The 26,764-nt window shown below is 43.0% G+C and overlaps 2 protein-coding genes across 11 annotated transcripts in view; one reads left to right on the forward strand and one right to left on the reverse strand.

The window, feature by feature from the left end:
- Window positions 1-14,454: 14,454 nt before the first annotated feature.
- On the forward strand, window positions 14,455-18,355 carry LOC110527919 (DNA-binding protein inhibitor ID-1). The gene is made up of 2 exons (XM_021609534.3): window positions 14,455-17,599; window positions 17,816-18,355. Exons 1-2 carry the CDS (start codon window positions 17,243-17,245, stop codon window positions 17,849-17,851), a joined length of 393 nt encoding a protein of 130 aa, XP_021465209.1. The 5' UTR covers window positions 14,455-17,242; the 3' UTR covers window positions 17,852-18,355.
- A 6,259-nt stretch (window positions 18,356-24,614) lies between these two features.
- Window positions 24,615-26,764, reverse strand: part of LOC110527920 (nuclear receptor coactivator 3) — a 43,603-nt gene continuing 41,453 nt past the window's right edge. For all 10 annotated transcript variants that reach the window (XM_090241057.1, XM_021609537.3, XM_090241055.1 and 7 more), the window contains one exon: window positions 24,615-26,634. In XM_090241057.1, coding sequence (XP_090097183.1) covers window positions 26,623-26,634 — 12 coding nt within the window. In that variant the 3' untranslated portion in view covers window positions 24,615-26,622. The remainder of the gene's footprint in view (window positions 26,635-26,764) is intronic.

Consider the following 26,764-nt stretch of genomic DNA (forward strand, 5'->3'; position numbering starts at 1 on the left):
AATGAAGTGTTATCCATGCCATACTGTATGAAGGCATGAGAAATAAAAAGGGCACAGCAAATAAGCCTTAATGAAATGCAGCATTTGCCCAATACATAACACACATTACATAGTATAATAACCAATAACTATCATAAGATTTATTCATATTTCAATGTTACGAAGTGGGATAAAAATGGATTTAAATGTTATTATTTTGTCGATGATCTACACATTATACTCTGTCAGAGTGGAAGGAAAATTCAATAATAAAATGTATTATCATGACAATTACCTGGATTGTTTGCCCATTATTCTTTTCAAAATCCTTCAAGCTCAGTCAAGATGGTTGTTGATCATTTTCAAGCAGATTTAAGTCAAAACTGTAACTCAGCTAATGAGGAACATATTGTCCTGCTGAAAGGGGAATGTGTCAAGTGGAAAGAAGACTGAACCAGGTTTACTTCTAGGATTGCGCCTGTGCTCAGCTCCATTCTGTTTCTTTTTAACCTGTAAAACTCCACAGTCCTTTTCAAAGACAAGCATACCCATAACATGATGTAGCCACCACCATGCTTGAAAATGTGGAGTGTGGTGTGTTGTGTTGGATTTGCCCCAAACATAACCCTTTGTTTTCAGGACAAAAAGATAATTTCTTTGCCACATTTTTTGGAGTATTACTTTAGTGCCTTGTTGCAATTGTTGCTTAAGTACCCCACAACAAACAGTCCTTATCCCATTAACACCTCTCCTGTTCACCCCTCCTGTCTCTGAATCTATCTGTGCAAATCAGATCAGCAGGTCCAGGGCCAGGTGCAGCCCAGAGGAAGTTAGCACCTCCTAAACCATGCCAACACACTCTATTTACATGCACAATGCATGCAGGTTAATTAAGCAAATCTGTGAGCACAGGTGTGTTTGATGGATGGGAGGAGGGACACACTGTTGTGACTGGAGCCATTTATACATGTAAAAACGTAAAATGCAGATGATACATAGTGCCTATCATAGGTAAGTGATTTTAAAGTGGTATTGAAATGGATTTACCTCACTGTACCCACACATACAATTATATGTAAGGTCCCTCACTTTAGTAGTGTACTTCAATGCCCAGATTCAACAACAAAGACCTGGGAGCTTTTCCAATGCCTTGGTAGGAAAGGCACTGATTGGTAGATGGGTAAAAAATGTAAATAAAAAGCAGGCGCGGACTATCCCTGTGAAGCTATTACAATAAATAAGAGTCCTTCCTAACTGAGTTGCCAGAGAGAAAGGAAACAGCTCAAGGTTTTCACCATGATGTCAATGGTGATTTTAAAACAGTTACAGAGTTTAATGATGTCACACCCTGATCAGTTTCATCTGTCTTTGTGCTTCTCTGCACCCCCCTCCAGGTGTCGCCAATCTACCCCATTATCCCCTGTGCATTTATACCTGTGTTCTCTGTTTGTCTGTTGCCAGTTTGTCTTGTCAGGTCTTACCAGCATTCTTTCCTGTCTTCTCAAGTTTCTGTTTCCTAGTTTCCCCGGTTCTGGCCATTCTGCCTGCCCTGACCCTGAGCGTGCCTGCCGTTCAGTACCTGCCTGACTCCGACCCGATTACGGACCTCTGCCTGCCCTGACCACGAGCCTGCCAGCCGTTCTGTACCTTTATGACTGCCCTGGATTACGGAACTCTGCCTGCCTTGACCTGTCTTTTTGCCTGACCCCTGTTTGGTTCAATAAACATCTTTGATTGTAGCTGTCTGCATTTGTGTCTTATCCTGAGTTCTGATAAATGACTGTGATAGGACAAAACTGAGGATGGATCAAAACAATGTACAAACACTCCACAAAGAAGGTACAGAATAGAAAATATTGAAAAACATGCATCCTGTTTGCCAATAGGAACAACAGATGAAGCCTCATTGTGTTACTGCTACCGATGTGACCCATGTCAGACACAAAGTCTCATGACTCAACTGGTGGATCGTACCCTCTAATCAAACCATTTCTGTTATCCTCCTTTTTACTGTAAAAAAAAAAATCACAAAAACAGCCACTCCCGCAAGCTAGTAACAATTCTATGAATAACGCATTCATACATCTTGACCGTGGGATTATAATATATATATAATTATATTCTATGAACAAACTCATAAAAAGATTCCTATGAATCTGCCTCTCAATTAATAAATAGCCTAAAATGGGGAAAAACTTTAAACGACATTTGGGGCAATTTGCACCTATATTTCTAAAACGTGCATCGGGAGGGGCAGAAGTAGGATGAAGTCTCCATCAACCAGATACAGAGATGATATCTGTACAACCATTCAACCACACACCCTCAATGAAGGCTCACCTGTTTTAAGCAAAGAAATGAAAAGCCATGAACTTCTCATATCAGAGTTGATCAAAAGTAATCTATTGTAATCATCATGGTCAGTCTTCCAAATTTTCTTCAAACACAGATATCATTTTGGTGTTTTGAGTGTGAGACATGCAGTCATAACTTTTGGGTTTGAGCATTCCAGCAGGCACACAGTACCAGCCAAAAGTTTGCACACGCCTACTCATTCAAGGGTTTTTCTTTATTTTTACTATTTTCTACATTATAGAATAATAGTGACGACATCAAAACTATGAAATAACACATATGGAATCATGTAGTAACCAGAAAAGTGTTAAACAATTCTAAATATATTTTAGATTTTAGATTCTTTCAAAGAAGCTTTTCACACTCTTGGCATTCTCTCAACCAGCTTCATGAGGAATGCTTTTCCAACAGTCTTGAAGGAGTTCCCACATACGCTGAACACTTGTTGGCTGCTTTTCCTTCACTCTGAGGTCCAACTCATCCCAAACCATCTTAATTGGGTTGAGGTCGGGTGATTGTGGAGGCCAGGTCATCTGATGCAGTACTCCATCACTCTCGTTCATGGTGAAATAGCCCTTAAATAGCCTGGAGGTGTGTTGGGTCATTGTCCTGTTGAAAAACAAATGATAGTCCCACTAAGCGCAAACCAGATGGGATGGCATATAAATCTAAATAAATCACTGACAGTGTCACCAGCAAAGCACCCCCACACCATCACACCTCATTCTTCATGCTTCACGGTTGGAACCACACGTGGAGATCTTCCGTTCACCTACTCCGCGTCTCACAAAGACACGGCCGTTAGAACCAAAAATCTCAAATTTGGACTCATCAGACAGGACAGAAGGAATAGCAGCAAACAAATGCTCAGCATATGTGGGAACTCCTTCAAGACGGTTGGAAAAGCATTCCCCATGAAGCTGGTTGAGAGAATGCCAAGAGTGTGCAAAGCTGTCATCAAGGCAAAGGGTGGCTACTTTGAATAATCTAAAATATATTTTGATTTGTTTAACACTTTTTTGGTTACTACAGGATTCCATATGTGTTACTAAATAGTTTTGATGTCTTCACTATTATGCTACAATGTAGAAAATAGTACCAATAAAGAAAAACCCTTGAATGAGTAGGTGTGATTGTCACGACTTTGGCCGAAGTTGGTCCCTCTCCTTCTTCGGGCGGTGTTCGGCGGTCGACGTCACCGGCTTTCTAGACACCACCGGCTTTCTAGACACCACCGATCCATGTTTCATGTTCGTTTTGTTTTGTCTTGATTATTTACACACCTGGTTTCCATTCCATTAATTATGTTCATTATTTAACCCTCTGATTTCCTTCTCTGTTTTGTGCGTTATTGTTTGTCATGTGGGTTCTCGTTGTTCATGCTTTAGTTTATTGTATATGTTCCTTGTTGGAATCTTACCATTTATTGAGTAAATCTTGGATTATTACTCAGAACTGTGTCCTGCGCCTGACTCTGCATCTATTCAATTTTACCAGCGTTCTCACAGGGATACTATTACACAGCAAATACAACCTGTTAAACTTTTGACTGGTACTGTCATTCACCAGAAATGTAAGATTTAAACAACAAAGCCCAATAATATTTGAAACCATCTCTGTCATCATATTCTGAAAGTAAGTGCACCTGGCTATCTACACAGAGCTGTGTTTGGCCATGTATTTTATTATAATCACTTAGTGATGGTACTTTGGGTGGCTATCACGTGTTGTTTCAGTCTCATTTTCAAGTTAGCGCTGTGATCACCTTGCCATCGCGTTCCAGAGGGTTTTCACTCTCTGCACAAAGAGAGAAGGGCATTAGTCCAAAAGAATGACCAGCTTTGGCTTCCTAAAGAAAGCAGAGGTTTAGCTCTTTCACTTCCATAGCATTGTTATGCTAAGGCAAGCTTTAGAATGAAAAATGGACCATTAGCATCTGAAGAAGACCCAACATCTGAGGGAAACATATCTTTAGGGCCCACAGAAAAGGATCCGTCCATTCTCTCACTCCCTCTCCTCTCTCACTCTTTCCTCACTCAACCCCTCATCTCTCTCTTATTCGAGGTTCATTCTCTTTCTGTTTTGGCGGGAGGAGGGGGTTTGGTGAATTCATCTCTTGGATGAAAGGTGTTATTTTCCATATGAATATCTATACTCTATTTTGACTTGCATATAACATTTGTTTCCACTAAAATGCCATTCACTGTTTAACACTGGAGAGTCATCATGACGTGTGAGTAGAATCAATGATTCACCCTCCTCACAGAGACATGATGTTACCATGTTGTAGTGAAGATACAGGTGAAGCCATATGAAGAATGTGTTAGTCAGTAGAGATCGATCCCATGACGGGCCTGTTCAACTGGTTGTATTTGCTGTGTAATATTATCAGTACCAGTCAGTAGTCCTACACGGGTAATGTGTATCATTCCACAGGCATCATTATTCCATTAGGCCTGCTGCAGTAAACACTGTGGTCATGCCACTGGCTTGTGACCTGGTCTGACTGGGTCTACTCCTCCAGGATGGGTGGCAGCTGTGTGATGAGTCTAGAGTCTAGAGGCAGCTGTGTGATGAGTCACGGCTGCTGCACTCACACGTCATCTGGGGAGGAACGAAGAGGCGTTCCCCTGGTCCAGAGCTGGACCAGAGCAGGCAGAGTCCTCCAGACCTAGAAAGATACTGTATACATAGAGAGCATGTGTGTGTGGAGACACACACACACACCAGTCTTGTACAGGTAACCTTGTGGGGACACATTTTCCCTAACCCCTAACTCTAACCCTAACCCGTACTCTTACCCTAACCCTAAATTTAACCCAAAACAATCATCTTAACCCTGACCCTAAACCTAACCTTAGCTCCTAACCCGAAACCTAACCTTAGCTCCTAACCCTAAAACTAACCCTAGCTCCTAACCCTAACATTTAACGTAATTCTAACCCTAAACACAAATTATATCCTTAACCCTAAACCCCATAGAAATAGCATTTGACCTTATGGGGACTAACAAAATGTCAGTTGGTCAAATTTTTGTTTGTTTACTATTCTTGTGGGGACTTCTGATCCCCACAAGGATAGTAAAACAAAAAACACACACAGAAACACAAAGACTCACACAGACACACACAGACACAGATGCACACACACACACACACACACACACACACACACACACACACACACACACACACACACACACACACACACACACACACACACACACACACACACACAGACACACACACACACACACACACACACACACACACTAGAATCTGGAAAATAAAAATGATGGATCATTATCAGTATCTATGTGATGAAAGTACTATCATCGATGTCACAAGCTGTGTTTTTACACATAGGGCGTGGTCCGGCAGGGTGATTACAACACTTACCTGAGGCCGTCAGGTTTCTGTGGAATAGAGAAGATTATTAAATGACATGCAGCACAGGCAGATTCGGGGAAGAGTGCATGAGTAACGCCTGCACCTGCACCTACTCAGGGTGTTTCACTGGAGCCAGGGCGGTGAGAGAGTGGAAGGGGAGAGGGAAGGACGAGAAGGGGGGTGAATTTTCAAGGACAGGGAAGATCTTGTGAAATAATATTGCGCATGTGGCTGGACAGCTGCAGAGGGAGTGAATCGCTCCATGTGCAAGTACATGAGTCATCAGGAGAGTTCCTCTGACCTAGGCTCAGACTCAAATCTTTCCCACTTCCCCCCTTCTCTCCCTCACTCCATCCATGCCTCTCCCCCTTTATCACAGGTGCAAGTAGGGAAGTAAGCCAAGAGATTACACACACACACACACACACACACACACACATTCTCTGCATCATCATGAGATCATGTAGCACATGTGACATACTGTTCAGAGACTTCCTTCCTGCCCTTCAACCACAGGTGGCTCCAAAGCAGAGCATTCCCTAGCATGTTGTTACTGATGACTGATGTTTCACTGCAATAGATAATGGAAGTGGTCTCATCGTCTTGGGAAATTTGAATCATCACAATGTTGCATTACTCATATGAATAAGTATAGTCTTCTTCATATTATTTCCAGCTCAAGTGGATCACTTTGCGATTGTGTTTAGGTTCAATACACCAATGTTTGTAAAAGTGTCACACAAAAACAATGAAGGTTGGCTGAGGCAAGTCGTTGTGGGTGGTTTGGATTGGCACACTCCACTGATCCTGTTGTGTTACACACTACACTGTCATTCTCCCAGAGTAAGATATGGGGAAAGTGATCTGTGAAACTATTTACATTGACACCCCCCCATACCCCCTTCGTTTTTACACTGCTGGTACTCACTGTTTATTATCTATGCATAGTTACTTTACCCCACCTACATGTACACATAACCTCGGCTAACCTGTACCCCCGCACATTGACTCAGTACCGGTACCCCCTGTATATAGCCTTGTTATTGTTTTTTTTATTTATATATATATATATTTTTTACTTTAGTTTATTTTGTAAATATTTTATTAACTCTATTTCTTGAAATGCATTGTTGGTTAATGTCTTGTAAGTAAGCATACCTGCTGTATTCGGCTCATGTGACAAATTTAAATTTGATTTGATATCGGGAAAGCGATCTGTGAAATTCCCATTGATTAGGGAGGGACACCTCTTCACAGAAGGCTCACAGTGTCTCTGTCAATCATAACTACAACTTGAATTCATCAGGATGCTAAACCTGCCCTCCAGGGCAGCACGCAGCGTCAAACGACCATGATGAGGCCTGTCCAATATTAGTCTGTGTGGTCCAGCCGCAGGGCCCCTCAGTGTCCCTCTCCTTCTTGTCCTCCTTTGATATCAAGAGTGGTGGAATGGAAGGGAGCAGTGCAGAGTGAGGGGTAAGGGGACAAGGGGGGGGGGGGCTCTCTAGTTGCCAAGCGAACACCATATGGGAAGCTCACTGGTGTTACTGGGAGCCCAGGACAGTTCCCAGAATTCACATGATAATGAAGCGGAGGGCCATTCAGAGCTCCGACCTAAAGCTGGGCCTAAGAGCTTTCGGTAGCCCCCAGCAGCCTGTAGCCTGCATACTCCGGGCCCAGCCAGCTTTTCTGCCAGGGACAAACCACCTGTTTGATTTTCCCAGGGCCTGCGAACGATAGAGGAGTGGAGAGGAGAGGATGGAGGAAGAGGGGGAGGAGGGGAAGGGCCTGCGAAGGAATGTCTCCCTCTCATTCGGTCACTGAGTGTGTACTTCCAATACACTTCCTCTTTATAATCCTACACCCCTACCCTCACGTGCACACACACACACACACACACACACACACACTGGCGAGTAAAGCCCAGACGCACACACACCCCTGCTGACCCACACACACCCTCTCTCCCCCTTTGTTAACTCCCTGAAACAATCCCAGGGAGAAGAATGAACTTTCAAACTAGGGCACCTTCTGTTGCATTTAGTTTCACACAAGCGGATTCCTGGAAGTGGGTCCTGGCTTTGTGAGAAGCAGGGCGATGTCCTAGCTGAGCGTGCCTCAGACAACGTGGGAAACACAAGAGCATCATCAAGGTGCTGTTGCGGTGTGACTGTGAGAGTGGTGCTATGGCTAAGAGAGAGGGGGGAGACAGGGAAGAGTAGGGAAGAACAGGGAGTCAGAGGATATAAGGGGAGGGAGATGGGGGAGACAGGGAAACAGACTAGTGTCTTTAGACGTTGAGGGAATGAGGCCGTAGGGAGGGGGGATAGGGGGCTTGTAGGAGAGTCTATGTTTATGTGGTGGGTACACTCTTTTATCGTGAGAATACAGCCAACACACAGGGACAAACAGGACAGAAGGGCCTGATGAGTCCTCCTTTAATGTCATCAATTAGAGGTCAAAGGTTGTTCACAAACCATCATAACTGTATCACTATTAAATCATTATAGAGTAATATGTTAAACTGTTATTACATTGATTTTCATTGTTGTAAAACATCTTAAGAGATCTTAAGAGTTGCCACTAAAAGACAAATCTCATAGCCATGATAATTAATGACGACAACATTTCTTTGCCTCAAGTTGTCCTGATGAAATATTTTGTTGTATTGTGTAATCAAACAGAGTAGCTCACTTCCTGTGGGCACAGGTGTGTGACTGACTGACTGTGTGTGTTGCTTAGTGGACACCTACAGTTTCCTACGTGGAGAGGGCAGGGCGGGATTCCTTTAGTCTAACCTGAAACGGTGCCTTGCTGGGGGCTAAACACCTGCACTCCACTCCCAGGCTGAGGGCGAGGCCTAACATAGGGCACTGTGCTGTGGTATCCCACGTCACACCACCTCACCTAACACTGTATTTTGTTACTGTGCTTCCCACACTGAGGGTGTTCTTTCTAACACTGTGTTCAGGGCAGGTAGAAAGGGAAGCCTGCACAGAATACAAAGCAATAATAAGAAAGCAATGTAGGTCTGTTGACTATAACTCACGCTCACACCTGTTCCTCTTGTGCCTCCTCTTCAGAAAAAGGTGGAGGATGAATGGAATGGATGTAGGATCTCCAACATCCAATACCATCATGACTGGGATGTTCATTCAACATAGCTTTGATAAACAAAAGCAATAAACAAGAGAGGAAACCTTGGCCCATCATAGCCCTTTCAGAAGTGTAGAAATGTCAAGGGCCTCATGGGAGAGAAACAAAAAACCAACACCCAAATAACCTGATTATATACATGCCACAATCTGTTCACTGTCAATGGCAGAGCTCATTTGTCAAGCCCATCCAAAAGGTTGGTTCTCAGACAACTCGCACAATACCCACTGACAAACAGGAGGGCTCTCCTTTTAGCCCAGCCTGCCACCGGGAAGCCGATCTGAAGTATTAATCTTTGGGTGGAACAGCGGAGGAGAGGGCTCAGCCTGGCCCAGCCATTGTCCCCAGGCCTGGGCCCTCTGAATGGGGCTTTGTGAGCTCCCCAGCTGCCACTGTCCAGGCTCCATCTTTAGGGTTTGGCTCCCATGTCCCCTGGCTGTGCTGACTGGAGACCTCTGTGCAGCTGTGGGGATGTGTGTGTGATAGGGAGAGAGGTCAGGTGACTGACTGTTTGTCACACAAATGAATACACAACACAGCCTACACAGAGGCACTCACGCATCATCTGAAAGCCAGGCTCTCTATGTTAAAAGTTAAATATTCTCAATTATGAGTACATGCCTATGTTACTGAAACTGGTTTTGAAAAGCCTCAGAGACATTAACCCCAAAACATTTGATCTAATTTTGAATTCAATGTCTTGATGCCTCCTCCACACAGGTGAAGAGTGTACCATCTCTGTCATATCATCTCTGTCATATCATTTAACATAGATATGACAAGGTCCCAGTGTGTAGGCATGTAAGCTAGATCAGTGGAGGAAAAATAACCCAATTTTCCTACTTGAGTAAATGTAAAGATGCCGTAATAGAAAATGACTCAAGTAAAAGTGAAAGTTAGCCAGTAAAACACTACTTAAGTAAACGTCTAAAAGTATCTGTTTTTAAATATACTTAAGTATCTAAAGTCAAAGTAAATGCTATAAATAATTTCAAATTCCTTACATTAAGATTTCCATAAAAACGTTTCCATACATTTTTTTTGTTTTTTTACGGATAGCCATGGGCACACTTCAACACTATGACATTATTTACAAACAAAGCATTTGTGTTTAGTGAGTCAGAGGCTATAGGGACGACCACATCCTTGATCCTTCTCTTGATAAGTGCGTGAATTGGACCATTTTCCTGTCCATTTGAAATGTAACAAGTACTTTTGGGTGTCAGGGAAAATTTATTGGAGTAAAAAGTTTATATTTTCCTTCGGAATGTAGTGAAGTAAAAGTTGTCAAAAATATAAACAGTAAAGTACAAAAGCCCCAAAAAACTACTTAAGTAGTACTTTAAGTATTTTTACTTAGTTACTTTACACCACTTAGCTAGATGACTAGGAGCCATCCATGTCCAGTTGAATGCGCTATGCAGCCTGAGGTGAGGATGGGCTCTGCTCTGGGGAGGCAGAGGAAGCTGTCTGGTTGAGCTGATGATTTTCAGCAGCAGCACTTTGCTTGCCCTTTATCTTCCTCCCTGCTGGTGGTGACAGCTGCCCAGCAGCAATGGGCCCTGGTCCCCACAGTCCTCCATAGTCCTCCCCCTGCTGCCCAGCTGTGAACAGCTGGTCCCCCCTAACGGATCCACTGGACCTGGGCCCCACTGTCTATGTGTCTGTCTGTGTGGGGGCCATGTAGGCCAAACACAAGCCCTATTCACAGATAGCATAGCAGACCACTGGAGGAGCTGCTAATGACTAGGCCTCATTAGGAAGACATCACAGTTTCTAAAGAGGTAAAACCATTGTTCCCCCTCTGGAGAGGTAGAGCTGCAGGGTCGCATGCAGTACAATGGATTGGAACACCTTATCAGGTTTATTACCTATTCTCAAAACAGAACATAGAACAGCACCTTCTCCATGGAGCACAGTGCTGTGAACCAGATTCACTTTAGAGAGGCCAATATGTTGCAGATGAGCAAGAGGAGAGATAGGGGGGCGGGGGGTCCAGGGACGGAAGGAACTCTGGCATTATTAGATTTGCAGCAAGCCATAACACTGTCTCCCATTGTGTGTCCCTCCACCAATGCCCTCCCCCAAACCCCTGACCATAGAACACTCCCCCTCGCTAAAACTCTCTCCAGGCAATTGCCAGTGGAGTGGAAAGTATTCCAGAGTACAATGCCGATGCTCTGAATGGGTGCTTTTGCATGCCACCAGTGCGCTGTCACCAGCAGATGGGGAGCTAATTAGAAGCCATTAAAGGGCTTTGATAGTGTGTGTGGGAACCAGGGGGTTAGGCTGGGGTCCGCTGGTCCCACTGTGAATGTGCAGGCACACAAGCTGCTGCTGGCTGCAAAGTGCCCAAACTGTGCTTGTCCCTGAGTGTGAGGGAGAGGGTAGCCATCCCCAGTCCAGGGCCAAGGATACAGTCCAAGACATCTGTGGGACTGGATGGATCTCTATTGTGCAGCACTTACTATCAGTCTACACAACTCTTATGTAATCTAGAGATTTGCCAGTATCAAAGTCCACAAGACTGCTATGATAAACAGCAAAATATAGCCATACATACAGTGACCGTTCAGACGCTCCAGACCTTTTAGCAGAAAGCCGGTTCTGCTGATGACACATCTGTGAACAGGGGCTGCCCTGTCATTGGACAGGATGTGACTGAATCCCCACGGCCAGGAACTCATTAGAGGCCAATCTCCCCAGGGGGACACCAGGGCTGACCAGGCTAGAGCAGGGCAAAGCAGAGCAGAGCAAAGCAGGACAGTCACCACAGGGAACAGGAGGGAACCAATAAAAAACAAACCCATTGAGTAAGCAGAAATGACACACTCAGCCCAACCACCCCATCTTGCAGGCACTTATTATCATCTTTATTTCCCCTGCTCCTAATGTGTCTCAATCACTATCAACAATACACATTTGACATTGACTATCACACACCATGTATACCTGACACCACACCCCACCACTCCCATATGAGTGGCGATGCTCGTCTCCACACACCTGCACAGGTGTGATCATTATCGACCAAACAGGAAGAGCCAGACTGGGAATTGCAAACTAATCCCACAGCTGCAGGAAGAGGGTGTGTGTGTGTGTGTGTGTGTGTGTGTGTGTGTGTGTGTGTGTGTGTGTGTGTGTGTGTGTGTGTGTGTGTGTGTGTGTGTGTGTGTTTAGGGTTACAATTAGGGTTAGGGTTATAATTTGGGTTAGGGGTCAGGGAAAATAGGATTTTGAATGGGAATCAATTGTTTATTCCCACAAGATTAGAAAAATAATGTGTGTCTTGCTTCTTCTCAATTAAATTACATCATAAAATAAATTCTACTATATGATGTCATGTTATATGTTTGAATGATAATCGTTAAGTGTGAAGTCTACAATTAAAAATGATATCCCACATTATTGTTGACTCCTAGAATTAGAATATCCATGTTTCAGGAAGCCCTATGAGCAGTAGCTATTGTTCCATGGTAATTATAACAGTAGCAACAGGGTTAATACCGAATGTCCTTTCCCCTCTGATCTCCAGCTTTCCCCTCACTACATCCTGCACTTTGCTTTTGTGGAACTACTTTCTGTAGCAATAAAGAGGGTGTATTAGCCAATACACTTTCCCTGTCCAAATGGCACAATTTACTACAGTATAGTGACAAATCTGTGGGGAAAAGTTTCTGTTCTGGCACAAACTGTTGTATCATAGCAGTCTTGTTGACCCCTCATCACTGTCAAACGCTCCCTAAAACACTTCTGTGAGCAGGCCTTTCTAATCGACCTGGCCCGGGTATCCTGGAAGGACATTGACCTCATCCCGTCAGTTGAGGATGCCTGGTCATTCTTTAAAAGTAAAACCTGGACCTGTACAAATCAGCTGGGCTTGACAATCTGGACCCTCTATTTCTGAAACTATCCGCCGCCATTGTCGCAACCCCTATTACCAGCCTGTTCAACCTCTCTTTCATATCGTCTGAGATCCCCAAGGATTGGAAAGCTGCCGCAGTCATCCCCCTCTTCAAAGGGGGAGACACCCTGGACCCAAACTGTTACAGACCTATATCCATCCTGCCCTGCCTATCTAAGGTCTTCGAAAGCCAAGTCAACAAACAGATCACTGACCATCTCAAATCCCACCGTACCTTCTCCGCTGTGCAATCTGGTTTCCGAGGCGGTCACAGGTGCACCTCAGCCACACTCAAGGTACTAAACGATATCATAACCGCCATCGATAAAAGACAGTACTGTGCAGCCGTCTTCATCGACCTTGCCAAGGCTTTCGACTCTGTCAATCACCATATTCTTATCGGCAGACTCAATAGCCTCGGTTTTTCGGATGACTGCCTTGCCTGGTTCACCAATTACTTTGCAGACAGAGTTCAGTGTGTCAAATCGGAGGGCATGCTGTCCGGTCCTCTGGCAGTCTCTATGGGGGTGCCACAGGGTTCAATTCTCGGGCCGACTCTTTTCTCTGTATATATCAATGATGTTGCTCTTGCTGCGGGCGATTCCCTGATCCACCTCTACGCAGACGACACCATTCTATATACCTTCGGCCCGTCATTGGACACTGGCTATCTAACCTCCAAACGAGCTTCAATGCCATACAAAACTCCTTCCGCGGCCTCCAACTGCTCTTAAACGCTAGTAAAACCAAATGCATGCTTTTCAACCGATCGCTGCCTGCACCCGCATGCCCAACTAGCATCACCACCCTGGATGGTTCCGACCTTGAATATGTGGACATCTATAAGTACCTAGGTGTCTGGCTAGACTGCAAACTCTCCTTCCAGACTCATATCAAACATCTCCAATCGAAAATCAAATCAAGAGTCGGCTTTCTATTCCGCAACAAAGCCTCCTTCACTCACGCCGCCAAGCTTACCCTAGTAAAACTGACTATCCTACCGATCCTCGACTTCGGCGATGTCATCTACAAAATGGCTTCCAACACTCTACTCAGCAAACTGGATGCAGTCTATCACAGTGCCATCCGTTTTGTCACTAAAGCACCTTATACCACCCACCACTGCGACTTGTATGCTCTAGTCGGCTGGCCCTCGCTACATATTCGTCGCCAGACCCACTGGCTCCAGGTCATCTACAAGTCCTTGCTAGGTATAGCTCCGCCTTATCTCAGTTCACTGGTCACAATGGCAACACCCATCCGTAGCACTCGCTCCAGCAGGTGTATCTCACTGATCATCCCTAAAGCCAACACCTAATTTGGCCGCCTTTCGTTTCAGTACTCTGCTGCCTGTGACTGGAACGAACTGCAAAAATCGCTGAAGTTGGGGACTTTTATCTCCCTCACCAACTTCAAACATCAGCTATCTGAGCAGCTAACCGATCACTGCAGCTGTACATAGTATATTGGTAAATAGCCCACCCATTTTCACCTACCTCATTCCCATACTGTTTTTATTTATTTATTTTTCTGCTCTTTTGCACACCAATATCTCTACCTGTACATGACCATCTGATCATTTATCACTCCAGTGTTAATCTGCAAAATTGTAATTATTCGCCTACCTCCTCATGCCTTTTGCACACATTGTATATAGACTCCCCCTTTTTTTTTTCTATTGTGTTATTGACTTGTTAATTGTTTACTCCATGTGTAACTCTGTGTTGTCTGTTCACACTGCTATGCTTTATCTTGGCCAGGTCGCAGTTGCAAATGAGAACTTGTTCTCAGCTAGCCTACCTGGTTAAATAAAGGTGAAATAAAAAAATAAAAATTAAAAAAAAACACTGCTGCACTATACACGGTGTTCCTTCTAAGCAACAGACTGCAACTGTTGCATATCAGCCTTTTTGATAGATGCTCTAATAGCATGTTTACATTGATACGTTCAGAATACAATGCACAAAGATTAAATACAATGTGGGATCAGATTTTTACGATATGTCATTAAAATTCATTTGGCAATTAAATGCCTGTTTGCATTTCAGTATTAACTCAAATGAATGAATGAATGACCATGGAAAACAGGGTTTGGGGTAGTTGGATGGTGGTGAGGGGCATTTAAAATCAGGAGCTAATTTCCTTCACTTTTCTTTTCCCCTCATCTGTTTCTTCCCTTTTCTCTCTTCCCTCTCTCTGTCCTTGCCTTGATGTGCTGTAAACAGGCTAAAAAGGGCCCAGCTGTGTAGAGTTATTGTTGGTGTCAATAGGAAGTGCTGATAGCTTTTGCAGCTGAACAAAAGCTGGATGAGGGGAGTGGAGGGGCGCTCCAGACACTGTGGCTCCAGCCTAGATTCTCTCCCACAATCCCTTCACCGCACTCCCATTGTTCTGGCAGCCGGCCCTCCCCCTTCCCCCCTCCGCCCTGTCAGCTGCAACCTGGGACAGAGTGCAAAAAAATACAATACTAAATTACGTTTAAGACAGTAGGCTAAAATTACTTTAAACTGACTATTTTCTGCTTTTAATTCGTTTGTTCCATAGTTGTTCTAGTGATATCTAGGCTAATTTGCATACATATAGGCTAATTGCAATAAGTCGCTTCTTCAAAAAGTTTATTTCAATTTATTAACTAAACCCATTGCTATAGGGTTCAACATAAGTTAACTATTATCATTAGTAAGAACAAAGTTAAGGAACTGTTTTAACTTGCGGCAGTAGCTCCTACATTTGTTTTAAAATGTTGCATTTTATATAATTGTATAACACTTTTTGATATAAACTTTTCTTGGAAATTCTAGCTTTTAGAAAAGCTGCATGTTTCATATAAGATATTTAGCTGGTTATGCTGCTGTGTGTTGATTTTAGGAGACATTCACATACAGCCTCCATAGAGTTTCATGTGAAGGAATGCTGCCGCAATTTATCCTATCAATTTGCGTACAAATGCGGTACAAATGCATGGTTTCACTTTACAGCACTCGCTCTTTCTCTTTCTTATTCGTTTCCTAAAATACTATGCTTGAGTAAACTGGCGACAATGACCGTTTGCAGGTGTGCGGGGCGGTAATCTCATCAAAGTGATTTAAAGTGATAAATGAATTATGAACTCTGATGCCAGTTTATTCTCAGGGTTTGCGCGTGGTTAGTGCATTATGGGATCCTTGGGACGTCCATACCCTAACCATAACTCTTTACCTAACCCTAATCTTAAATATTTGAAATGTCAACGTCCCAAGGATTCGAAATAGCATGGACCGTTGGCGCTCTACTCAGGTGAACAGTGGAGTGCGAGCCTGTTGTTTGAGGTCTCCATAGCGACCGCCCGCTCGGCGCCAGGCTGACAGGCGTCAAGGCTCCGATGAATGGGTGACGTCACGGCGCTGGCGCCTGCCTGTCTGCCTTGGCTTGTTTAGACAATCTGGGGAAAGATTCAGAACAGAGCAATGCAATTTCAATGTGCACACAAGGCTGAGCACACACGGAGAACATGTGAAGGAATCCGTGAAGTGGCTCACAGGGGCTTCCCTTATGAGAGGAAAAAGAGAGTCTGTGCTAAAAAGTGCAGTTTGTAAGTATAAAGAAAGCTTAGTGTGACTTTTAACACACATTCTCAGCCAGCTATGGTGAATAACGGGAGAAAGTGCGCCAAAGACAGACATGTAGGCGGGACCTATAAATACATTTTATAATAAATAATAACTAATGCTACACTAAATTGTGAATGTTGTTTTCCCCCTTGTGTGTAAAGTTCTGAATCATAAATTGCACACATGAGTGTTATAGATATAGAGCTAATTGTTTGAATAGACTTTAATCATATTACACCATACCCAATGGTAATAAACCAGTTATTATTCATAGTCTGAATATCTCTTGATTTATGGCACCTTTATAACGTGGTCATCTAAGGTGCCCTCTAACTGTTGGGTGGGCAAGTCTCAGGCGCTATGGTTATTATAACCAGCTATTCATCCCATCCGACACACAGTACATATACCCCCATAGCCATACACAACACCAACCCTTCAGTGTCCCCAGGCACTCTACACCTGCAGAGTCCCCAAGCCATGGCCAGCTGGATTCCCACATAGGCCCATCACCCGTAAAAATACACATTTGTTTCCATTTGTAACGCCTTCTCTCAAACATATTCGAAATCCTTAAAATCAGGCGCAGGCTCCCATTGGCTAAGAAAACAGTTGTGAAACGTCCTAGCACTAACACGGCTGCGCTATAGGCCCTCGCTCCGCAAACAGGACAAGTTTGGGCACGCCCCCAAGTCCTAGTCTTATAAATTCAAGGCGGTACACTCGTGCGTTGTTGAGAACTGTCAACATTGCTGAGACAATATTCCCATTACTACTAAAAATACTTTTGGAGCCTTTGCTAATCTCTATAGCTTTTACACACCATATTTTTATTATCTTTGGAAACTACAGCTACACCTTCAGCCAATATGAAGGTTGTCGGACCTACCTGCGCACTGAAGAGTAAGGTTGGCAGCGAGGACATGGTGCGGTGCCTCGCGGACCAGAGCCTGTCCATCTCCAAATGCAAGATCCCGCTGCTGGACGAGCAGATGACCGTCTTTCTGCAAGACATGAACAGCTGTTACAGCAAGCTGAAGGAGCTGGTACCTACTCTGCCCACCAACAAGAAGGCCAGCAAGGTGGAGATCCTCCAGCACGTCATTGACTACATCTGGGACCTGCAGGTCGAGCTGGATGAACCGGAGAAGAGTCGTCAGCAGAGCAGCGTGCCCCGCACACCTCTGACCACCCTGAATTCAGAGCTGGCAGGCATCACTGTCGAGGTAAATATCACTCTGACATGCCTTTATGAGTTTATGCAAGAGCTACCTAGTGTCTCCCAATATCTGACCTAACTGTTGGAAGTAGCCTAAATATGAATAGTCTGTAGCCGTGCGTAAAGTTGGTTTATAACTGAATAAAGTTATGTTGCATTGAAACTAGTAGGCAAGTACTTTCACAGCAAACACGGACCTAACGTTTTTATCTTCTCTCTCCAGAATGGATGCTCGGATGACAGAATCATGTGCCGCTAGACCTCTCCGAGCATCGCCCCATGTATTGTTCCAGAGCGAGCACCGCGAAGAAAGAACAAGGTTACATTATGTGACATTCGATCACAAACAAACCTTGAGCCAAGTAGGGAGTTGCAAACTCCCATGCTAGAAAATACTTTTGATGGACATTCTCAAGAAGAGGGGAACTGTCACTCAAGGCATTCGATCCATCCCGAGGTCTCTGATCTCATGGAGACTAGTGGGTCGTAATAGACTGTGTTAGTCATGGGACCATGGCAGTTACTGCTAACAGCTTCGCCTGTTGTTGTGTTGACTTTCTCAAGAAAGACAACGTTTCTCTTACGTTTTGTAAATCATGTATGAAATTCAAAATTTTGTAAAATAAAATGTATTCCATTTTCTCAGTATCCTGAGCGACAAAATGTATTGTATATTACAATGCCACACTATGTGAAAAATATTGTTGTTTTTTTACAATGTACCTTCATGGTGTTTTTATTAAAATAAGGCAATTATTTTAAACATGGCTTTTGATGTTTATGGTCTGTGTGTGTGTGTCACATTTCATTACCCCGTCACATCACATTTACAGTTAGACATTATACATTTACTATAGTGTTTACAAGTGCACATAAGATGATGTACAGGCTGAGAGAAGAGGGAAACAAACATTCCCTGAACTGTCATTAACTATTCAGAATTAGCTGTCCCAGCTCCTGAAATGAAATTGGACCACCGCTGGTAGCCTACATAATGACTTAACATTTAACTTGTACTTTGCTTTTATAGGCCTCGTTAACATCAAATAACACCGCGAAGTCTTGAGCGTTAAGTCAAAATGTCTTGATGGTATTGACAATGATAACTAGAATGCAGAAAATATGTGCGGAATTATAGAAAATGTTATGAACTCACTGTCAAACACATTAGGAAAGGTATAGGCAAGTATTCGGTCTAATCAGGAATTCATCAAAAATAGATAAATTGGGATATACTATAAAACACTGAAATCAATAATTGTGTTTTAGTTCAGGATCCTTTTTTATTTCGGAAAGGCAGGAGTTAAATCGGCAATTCTTTAAAATATTTATTCTGTCTCCCCTGGTGCAATGTTTTTCCCATTTCCCTGCGGTGCGATGCGCACAGCTGCAGCCCCGGCGTTCTGAGGCACGGCCAGTGTGTGATTGTGTTTGTGTGATAGCTTTGTGCCAAGGGCAGGGGAGGGCGACGGGGCCCAGACTGAGCGGCGCCTCCGCACACCTGGGGAAGTTCAGGTTAAATAGCTCCACATTCCTCAACACACAGCTGATTGAAACATTAACAAACAGTACTCCACGAGCCAGGCCGCAGATGGGCCGGGCGCTCTGCCAAGAAAGAGACTCGCTCTCTATTATAGATTATATTCCCACACATAGGAGACATACAGCTATAAATATATACTTTTCACTTTTTTATTTGAGTTAAGAAACATAGAACTAAACTAAATAAGTGTGACTATTTAAAATTAAATATGTGTGTTTTGTAGGTCTATGCTTAGTTGTGGATTAAATGCCAGTGTTTATTTTTTATCTTACCCCCTTTTCTCCCCAATTTTGTGATATCCAATTGCGATCTTGTCTCATTGCTGCAACTTCCAAACTGGCTCGGGAGAGGCAAAGGTTGAGTCATGCAACCTCTGAAACATGACCCGCCAAACCGCGCTTCTTAACACCCGCCTGCTTAACCTGGAAGCCAGTTGCACCAATGTGTCGGGGGAAACACCATTCAAGTGATGACCAAAATCAGCCTGCAGGCGCCCGGCCCACCACAAGGAGTCGCTAGAGTGCGATGAGCCAAGTAAAGCCCCCCCCCCCCCCCCCCCCCCAAAACCCGGAAGGCGCTGGACCAATTGTGCGCCGCCCTATGGGTCTCCTGGTCACAGGCCTGTTGTGATACAGCCTGGGATCGAATCTGGGTCTGTAGTGACGCTTCAAGCACTACAATGCTGTGCTTTAGACCGCTGCCATACTCGGGAGGCCCCACATGCCAGTGTTTTTATATGTATATTCATTCAACAATGATATTTTCACATTTGATTTGACTTTTCAATCACACATTCTTTCAGAGGAAGTTTACGAGCCCTCTTACATAATTCTGCCTCGGAATGTTGGATAGGCTACAGATAGGGCATATCCTACACAGTGATATAACCAACATTGCATATTTGCTTTAATTACATCCTTTATCTAGGAGTGTGGGTGGGTAGCCAGCCAGGCAATAAGTGTGTAGCCTGTTAGTCTATGTTTTTTGGAATGCCTTATAATATACTGCTCCCATGTGGCCGCTCATTGGACTACAGTCTTTGAAACTCAGCTACCACCCAAAGAACATTATATGTCTCAATCTGACCACAGGAGTCATGTGTAAAACATGCACTGTGCAATGTTATTGGGATTTACACCACTCTTTACAGTTCAAAGATCACTCCAAAACCTTTATACTTCTTATTGCAGTAAAATATATACAGTTGGAAGTTTACATACACTTAGGTTGGAGTCATTAAAACTTGTTTTTTCAACCTTTCCACAAATTTCTTGTTAAGAAGCTATAGTTTTGGCAAGTCGGTTAGGACATCTACTATGTACATGACACAAGTAATTTTTCCAACAATTGTTTACAGACAGATACTTTCACTTAGAATTCACTGTATCACAATTCCAGTGGGTCAGAAGTTTACATACACTAAGTTGACTGTGCCTTTAAACAGTTTGGAAAATTCCAGAAAATGACATCATGGCTTTAGAAGCTTCTGATAGGCTAATTGACATAATTTGAGTCAATTGGAGGTGTACCTGTGGATGTATTTCAAGGCCTACTTTCAAACTCAGTGACTCTTTGCTTGACATAATGGGTCAGCCAAGACCTCAGAAAAAATAGTAGACCTGGTTCATCTTTGGGAGCAATTTAAAAATGCCTGAAGGTAACACGTTCATCTGTACAAACAATAGTACGCAAGTATAAACACCATGTGACCACGCAGCCGTCATACCGCTGAGATGCATTCTGTCTACTAGAGATGAACGTACTTTGGTGTGAAAAGTGCCAATCAATCCCAGAACAGCAGCAAAGGACCTTGTGAGGATGCTGGAGGAAACCGGTACAAAAGTATCTCTATCCACAGTAAAACAAGTCCTATATCGACATAACCTGAAAGGCCGCTCAGCAAGGAAGAAGCCACTGCTCCAAAACCACCATAAAAAAGCCAGACTACAGTTTGCAATTGCACATGGGGACAAAGATCGTACTTTTTGGATAAATATCTTCTAGTCTGATGAAACAAAAATAGAACTGTTTGGCCATCGTTATGTTTGGAGGAAAAAGGGGGAGGCTTGCAAGCCGAAGAACACCATCCCAACCGTGAAGCACGGGGCTGGCAGCATCATGTTGTGGGGGTGCTTTGCTGCAGGAGGGCTGGTGCACTTCACAAAATAGATGGCATCACGAGGCAGGAAAATTCTGTGGATAGATTGAGGCAACATCTCAAGACATCAGTCAGGAAATTAAAGCTGGTCACAAATGGGTCTTCCAAATAGACAATGACCCGAAGCATACTTCCAAAGTTGTGGCAAAATGGCTTAAGGACAACAAAGTCAAGGTATTGGAGTGGCCATCACAAAGCCCGGACCTCAATCCTATAGGAATTTGTGGGCAGAACTGAAAAAGCGTGTGCAAGCAAAGAGGCCTACAAACCTGACTCGGTTACACCAGCTGTCAGGAGGAATGGGCTAAAATTCACCCAACTTATTGTGGGAAGCTTGTGGAATGCTACCCGAAACGTTTGACCCAAGTTTAACAATTTAAAGGCAATGCTACCAAATACTAATTCAGTGTATGTCAACTTCTGACCGACTGGAAATGTGATGAAAGAAATAAAAGCTGAAATAAATTATTCTCTCTACTATTATTCTGACATTTCACATTCTTAAAATAAAGTGGCGATCTTAACTGAGACAGGGGATTTGTACTAGGATTAAATGTCAGGAATTGTGAAAAACTGAGTTTAAATGTATTTGGTTAAGGTGTATGTAAACTTCTGACTTCAACTGTATAGTACAAGTCAAAAGTTTGGACACACCTACTCATTCAAGGGTTTCTTTATTTTTTTATTATTTTCTACATTATAGAATAATAGTGAAGACATACAAACTATGAAATAACACATATGGAATCATGTACTAACCAAAAAATGGTTAAACAAATCAAAATATATTTTGTTTATGAGATTCTTCAAAGTAGCCACACTTTGCCTTGATGACAGCTTTGCACACTCTTGGCATTCTCTCAACAAGCTTCATAAGGTTGGGATGCTTTTACAACAGAAGGAGTTCCCATATATGCTGAGCACTTGTTGGCTGCATTTCCTTCACTCTGCGGTCCAACTCATCCCAAACCATTCGGTTGAGGTCGGGTGATTGTGGAGGCCAGGTCATCTGATGCACCACTCCATCACTCTCTTTCTTGGTCAAATAGCCCTTAAACAGCCTGGAGGTGTGTTTTGGGTCATTGTCCTGTTGAAAAACAAATAATAGTCCCATTAAGCACAAACCAGATGAGATGGCGTATTGCTGCAGAATGCTGTGGTAGCCATGCTGGTTAAGTGTGCCTTTAATTCTAAATAAATCACGGACAGTGTCACCAACAAAGCACCCCCACACCTCCTCCTCCATGCTTCACGGTTGGAACCACACATGCAGAGATCATACGTTCACCTACTCTGCGTCTCACAAAGACATGGCGGTTAGAACCAAAAATCTCAAATTTGGACTCATCAGACCAAAGGAGATATTTCCACCAGTCTTATGTCCATTGCTTGTGTTTCTTGTCCCATGCAAGACTCTTATTATTGGTGTCCTTTAGTAGTGGTTTCTTCACAGAAATTGGACTATGAAGGCCTGATTCACACAGTCTCCTCTGAACAGTTGATCTTGAGATGTGTCTGTTACTTGAACTCTGTGAAGCATTTATTTGGGCTGCAACCGGAGGTGCAGTTAATTGCCGAATATGAGGCTGGTAACTCTAATGAACTTATCCTCTGCAGCAGAGGTAACTCTGGGTCTTCGTTTCCTGTGGCGGTCCTCTTGAAAACAGTTTCATCATAGCGCTTGATGGTTTTTGCGACTGCGCTTGAAACTTTCAAAGTTCGTGAAATTTTACAGATTAAGACATGAAGGTCAGTCAAAGTTATGGACTGTTGTTTCCCTTTGCTTATTTGAGCTGTTTTTGCCATAATATGAACTTGGTCTTTTACCAAATAGGGCCATCTTCTGTATGCCAACCCTACCTTGTCTTAACACAACTGATTGGCTCAAACACATTAAGAAAGAAAGAAATTACACAAATTAACTTTAAACAAGGCACACGTTACTTCAAATGCATTACAGGCATTACACGACCTCATGAAGCTGGTTGAGCGAATGCTAAGTCTGCAAAGCTGTCAAGGCAAAGGGTGGCTACATTGAATCATCTCAAATATAATTTTGATTTAACACTTTTGGTTACTACATGATTCCATAGGTGTTATGTCATAGTCACTATTATTCTACAATGTAGAAAATAGTAAAAAATAAAATAAAAACCCTTGAATGAGTAGTGACGGAAAGAAATATTTGATCCCTTGCCGATTTTGTATGTTTGCCCACTGACAAAGAAATGATCAGTCTATAATTTTAATGGTAGGTTGATTTGAACAGTGAGAGACAGAACAAAAAAAATCCAGAAAAACTTGTCAAAAATGTTATAAATTGATTTGCATTTTAATGAGGAAAATAAGTATTTGACCCCTCTGCAAAACATTACTTTGTGATTGCCAACAAGGGCTTTGACACCAAGTACTGAGGTCAGACGTTTCTTGTAGTTGGCCACCAGGTTTGCACACACCTCAGGAGGGATTTTGTCCCACTCCTCTTTGCAGATCTTCTCCAAGTCATTAAGGTTTCGAGGTTGACGTTTGGCAACTCGAACCTTCAGCTCCCTCCAGATGTTCTATGGGATTAAGGTCTGGAGACTGGCTAGGCCACTCCAGGACCTTAATGTGCTTCTTCTTGAGCCACTCCTTTGTTGCCTTGTGTTTTGGGTCATTGTCATGCTGGAATACCCATCCACGACCCATTTTCAATGCCCTGGCTGAGGGAATGAGGATCTCACCCAAGATTTGACGGTACATGGCCCTGTCCATCGTCCCTTTGAAGCGGTGAAGTTCTCCTGTTCCTTTAGCAGAAAAACAGCCTCAAAGCATGTTTCCATCTCCATGTTTGACAGTGGGGATGGTGTTCTTGGGGTCATAGGCAGCATTCCTCCTCCTCCAAACACAGCGGGTTGATGCCAAAGAGCTCCATTTTGGTCACATCTGACCACAACACTTTCACCCACTGGTCCTCTGAATCATTCAGATGTTCATTGGCAAACTTCAGACAGGCATGTATATGTGCTTTCTTGAGCAGGGGGACCTTGCAGGCGCTGCAGGATTTCAGTCCTTCACGACGGTGTGTTACCAATTGTTTTCTTGGCGACTATGGTCCCATGGTTCTGGGCTGATTCCTCACCATTCTCATGATCATTGCAACTCCACGAGGTGAGATCTTGCATGGAGCCCCATTCCAGCCTTGTGTAGGTCTACAATCTTGTCCCTGACATCCTTGGAGAGCACTTTGGTCTTGGCCATGGAGAGTTTAGATTCTAATTAATTGATTGCTTCTGTGGACAGGTGTCTTTTATACAAGTAACAAACTGAGATTAGGAGCACTCCCCTCAATTCTTCTTTATTAATGAACAGCGGGCAAAAGAAACTACAGTTGGGACTCATGAGTTTAAATAAACATTTACATCAAAATCAGTACAAACTGTCATATACATCCTATAAAATAAAAAAGGAAACAAAATAAGAATACCCAGGTGAAAAGATCCTTTGTTTTTGCTCTTTATTCAAATTCTACCTAGGTAATTTTATGAAGTGATTAAAAGCAGGACATTGAAAATGTATATTTTGAGAAAAAAAATAAAAATCCATATGGTATTCCTCTTCCACAGCAAAGGACTTTGCCAGTCAATTATAGATCCACATTACTGCTACTGTTAACTACCCACTGGCCTCTGAACAATACGCAGTCCCCTATGCTTTCAGTCCAAAATCAAAATATGCATTTATCATTTCATAAAATGTACCCGGTAACTGTCTGCATATACAATGCATAGATAAAAAATGTACACCGTCAACGTCAGAAGCTATACAATGAACTGGAAAAATATCTTTGGATTGCGCACTGTTAAGGTAGATTTCTCAGAGTGAAGAGTAACAGTCAAAGGAAATGATGAAGGCGAGAGCTAGGGAAGGAACAATAACTACTTTAGGAACAGTCCCTTGTTAACTCCTGAAACTGTCCCCCCATACCATCTTTTTCTACAACGTTTACATATCTGTATCCTACACATCAGCTTGCCAACCATCTGCTCATTTGAGGGACTGTCCTTTCTTCATTCACCATCAAACCTTTTGATAATTTCAGAAGTTCCAAACAGTCAACACACCAAATCAGAAGTAAAAGTGCTTCTAAAAAGAAAGATGGCTTTTATCAGGTAAAAAAAAATAAAAATAAAAAAAAAGTTCAGAGGACAAGGACTAAGTGGAAAATGGGAAACCCACACCCTCACTCATGTTCCAAAAGGTTCAAATTAACTGCAAACTAAAAGTGTATTGACCTTCTAGACAAAGATGAGTTAGAATTTGACCAAGTCTTACACTGTGCAAAAAAAAGTGATCTATAAAAAGCATGTATGATACATTTATAGCATATTTACAATTTGTATTCACATAGAATACATTCGTGACTAATTTGATCTAATACTGGAGTACCGTTTGCTTAGGAGTTCATGACGCTCAGTTCACGTTTAAAGCAGATGTTTTATTGCTTGAATCTGCATAATATATAGAAATAACCTGTGCTTATAGCTCCTGATGACTTAAACATAAAATGAGGTGCATCCAAAGGATAAAAGGAAAAGAAAACCAATGCTGTGAAAGCATTGAATCGCTGGTAAGGCTGTAATGACTAAGAAATATTGCAACAATCCTTTTACATAGAAGCCTTCTGGTAAAGTGCAGCCATAGCTAGTTGTACCGTATCCCATCCTGTATCAAATAGATTCTGTTTACCAGTGTTGATGCTGAATAGTGCATGACAGCTAGCTCCAGGGGTCAAGAGGTGTTAGTCGGATTCCGTTGCAAAACATTTCGCAACGGAAACAGTTTACTCCAAATGGATAATTTTTTTGTGCAACAAAAACAAGTTTCTATTGGACAAATTCAGGTAGGTCCCTCAGTTCTGTTCCATTTGCTCCGTTTGCTTCCAAGAGTAAACGGTATCTGTTGCAAAATGTTTTGCAACGGAATCCGACTAACACACACACGATGAGGCCTCCTCTGGTGTAGAAGGCAGGACGCCGATCACACTCCCACAGGTTAGAGGAAGAGAAAGCATGGCGTCTTCTTGAACTAAGCCACTCATATACTCCTCCAGAGAGAAGAAACCTACATTGAGAGGCTGCATTAGGTATGATGTGTCTTTATTTCAGTCTCTCATTCTCACTGAGGCTTCTTTCGAGTCTCTCTACACACAGGTCTGAGAACAGTGGCGGGAGCAGATCTTGGAGCTGTGTCTGGTGGGCCCTGGCCAGGCCATCTCCCACCCACCCAGGTGGTGCACTGTAGTCTCTGCTGCCTTCCTGGTGAAGGCGCTTATTGATTACATACGTTTTCAGCAATATTTCTGTAAATGACAAAAAATGTAGGCTATTGTTACAATACATTCACACAGTTCAGGCTGAGCTTTAAAATAACTAAAAGTTAAGTTGTGACCTTTATAACTATCTTCATTTACTTACAAATGACAAACTATT

The sequence above is a fragment of the Oncorhynchus mykiss genome, chromosome 7 (genome assembly GCF_057628025.1).
Source record: "Oncorhynchus mykiss isolate SJ-2025 chromosome 7, ASM5762802v1, whole genome shotgun sequence".
NCBI classification, from domain to species: Eukaryota; Metazoa; Chordata; class Actinopteri; order Salmoniformes; family Salmonidae; genus Oncorhynchus; species Oncorhynchus mykiss.

Coding starts and splice junctions, on each gene's coding strand:
- LOC110527919 (XM_021609534.3), top strand. CDS start 17,243: ATGAAGGTTGTCGGACCTACCTGCGCACTGAAGAGTAAGGTTGGCAGC. Junction 17,600..17,815: donor TGGCAGGCATCACTGTCGAG/GTAAATATCACT, acceptor TTCTCTCTCCAG/AATGGATGCTCGGATGACAG.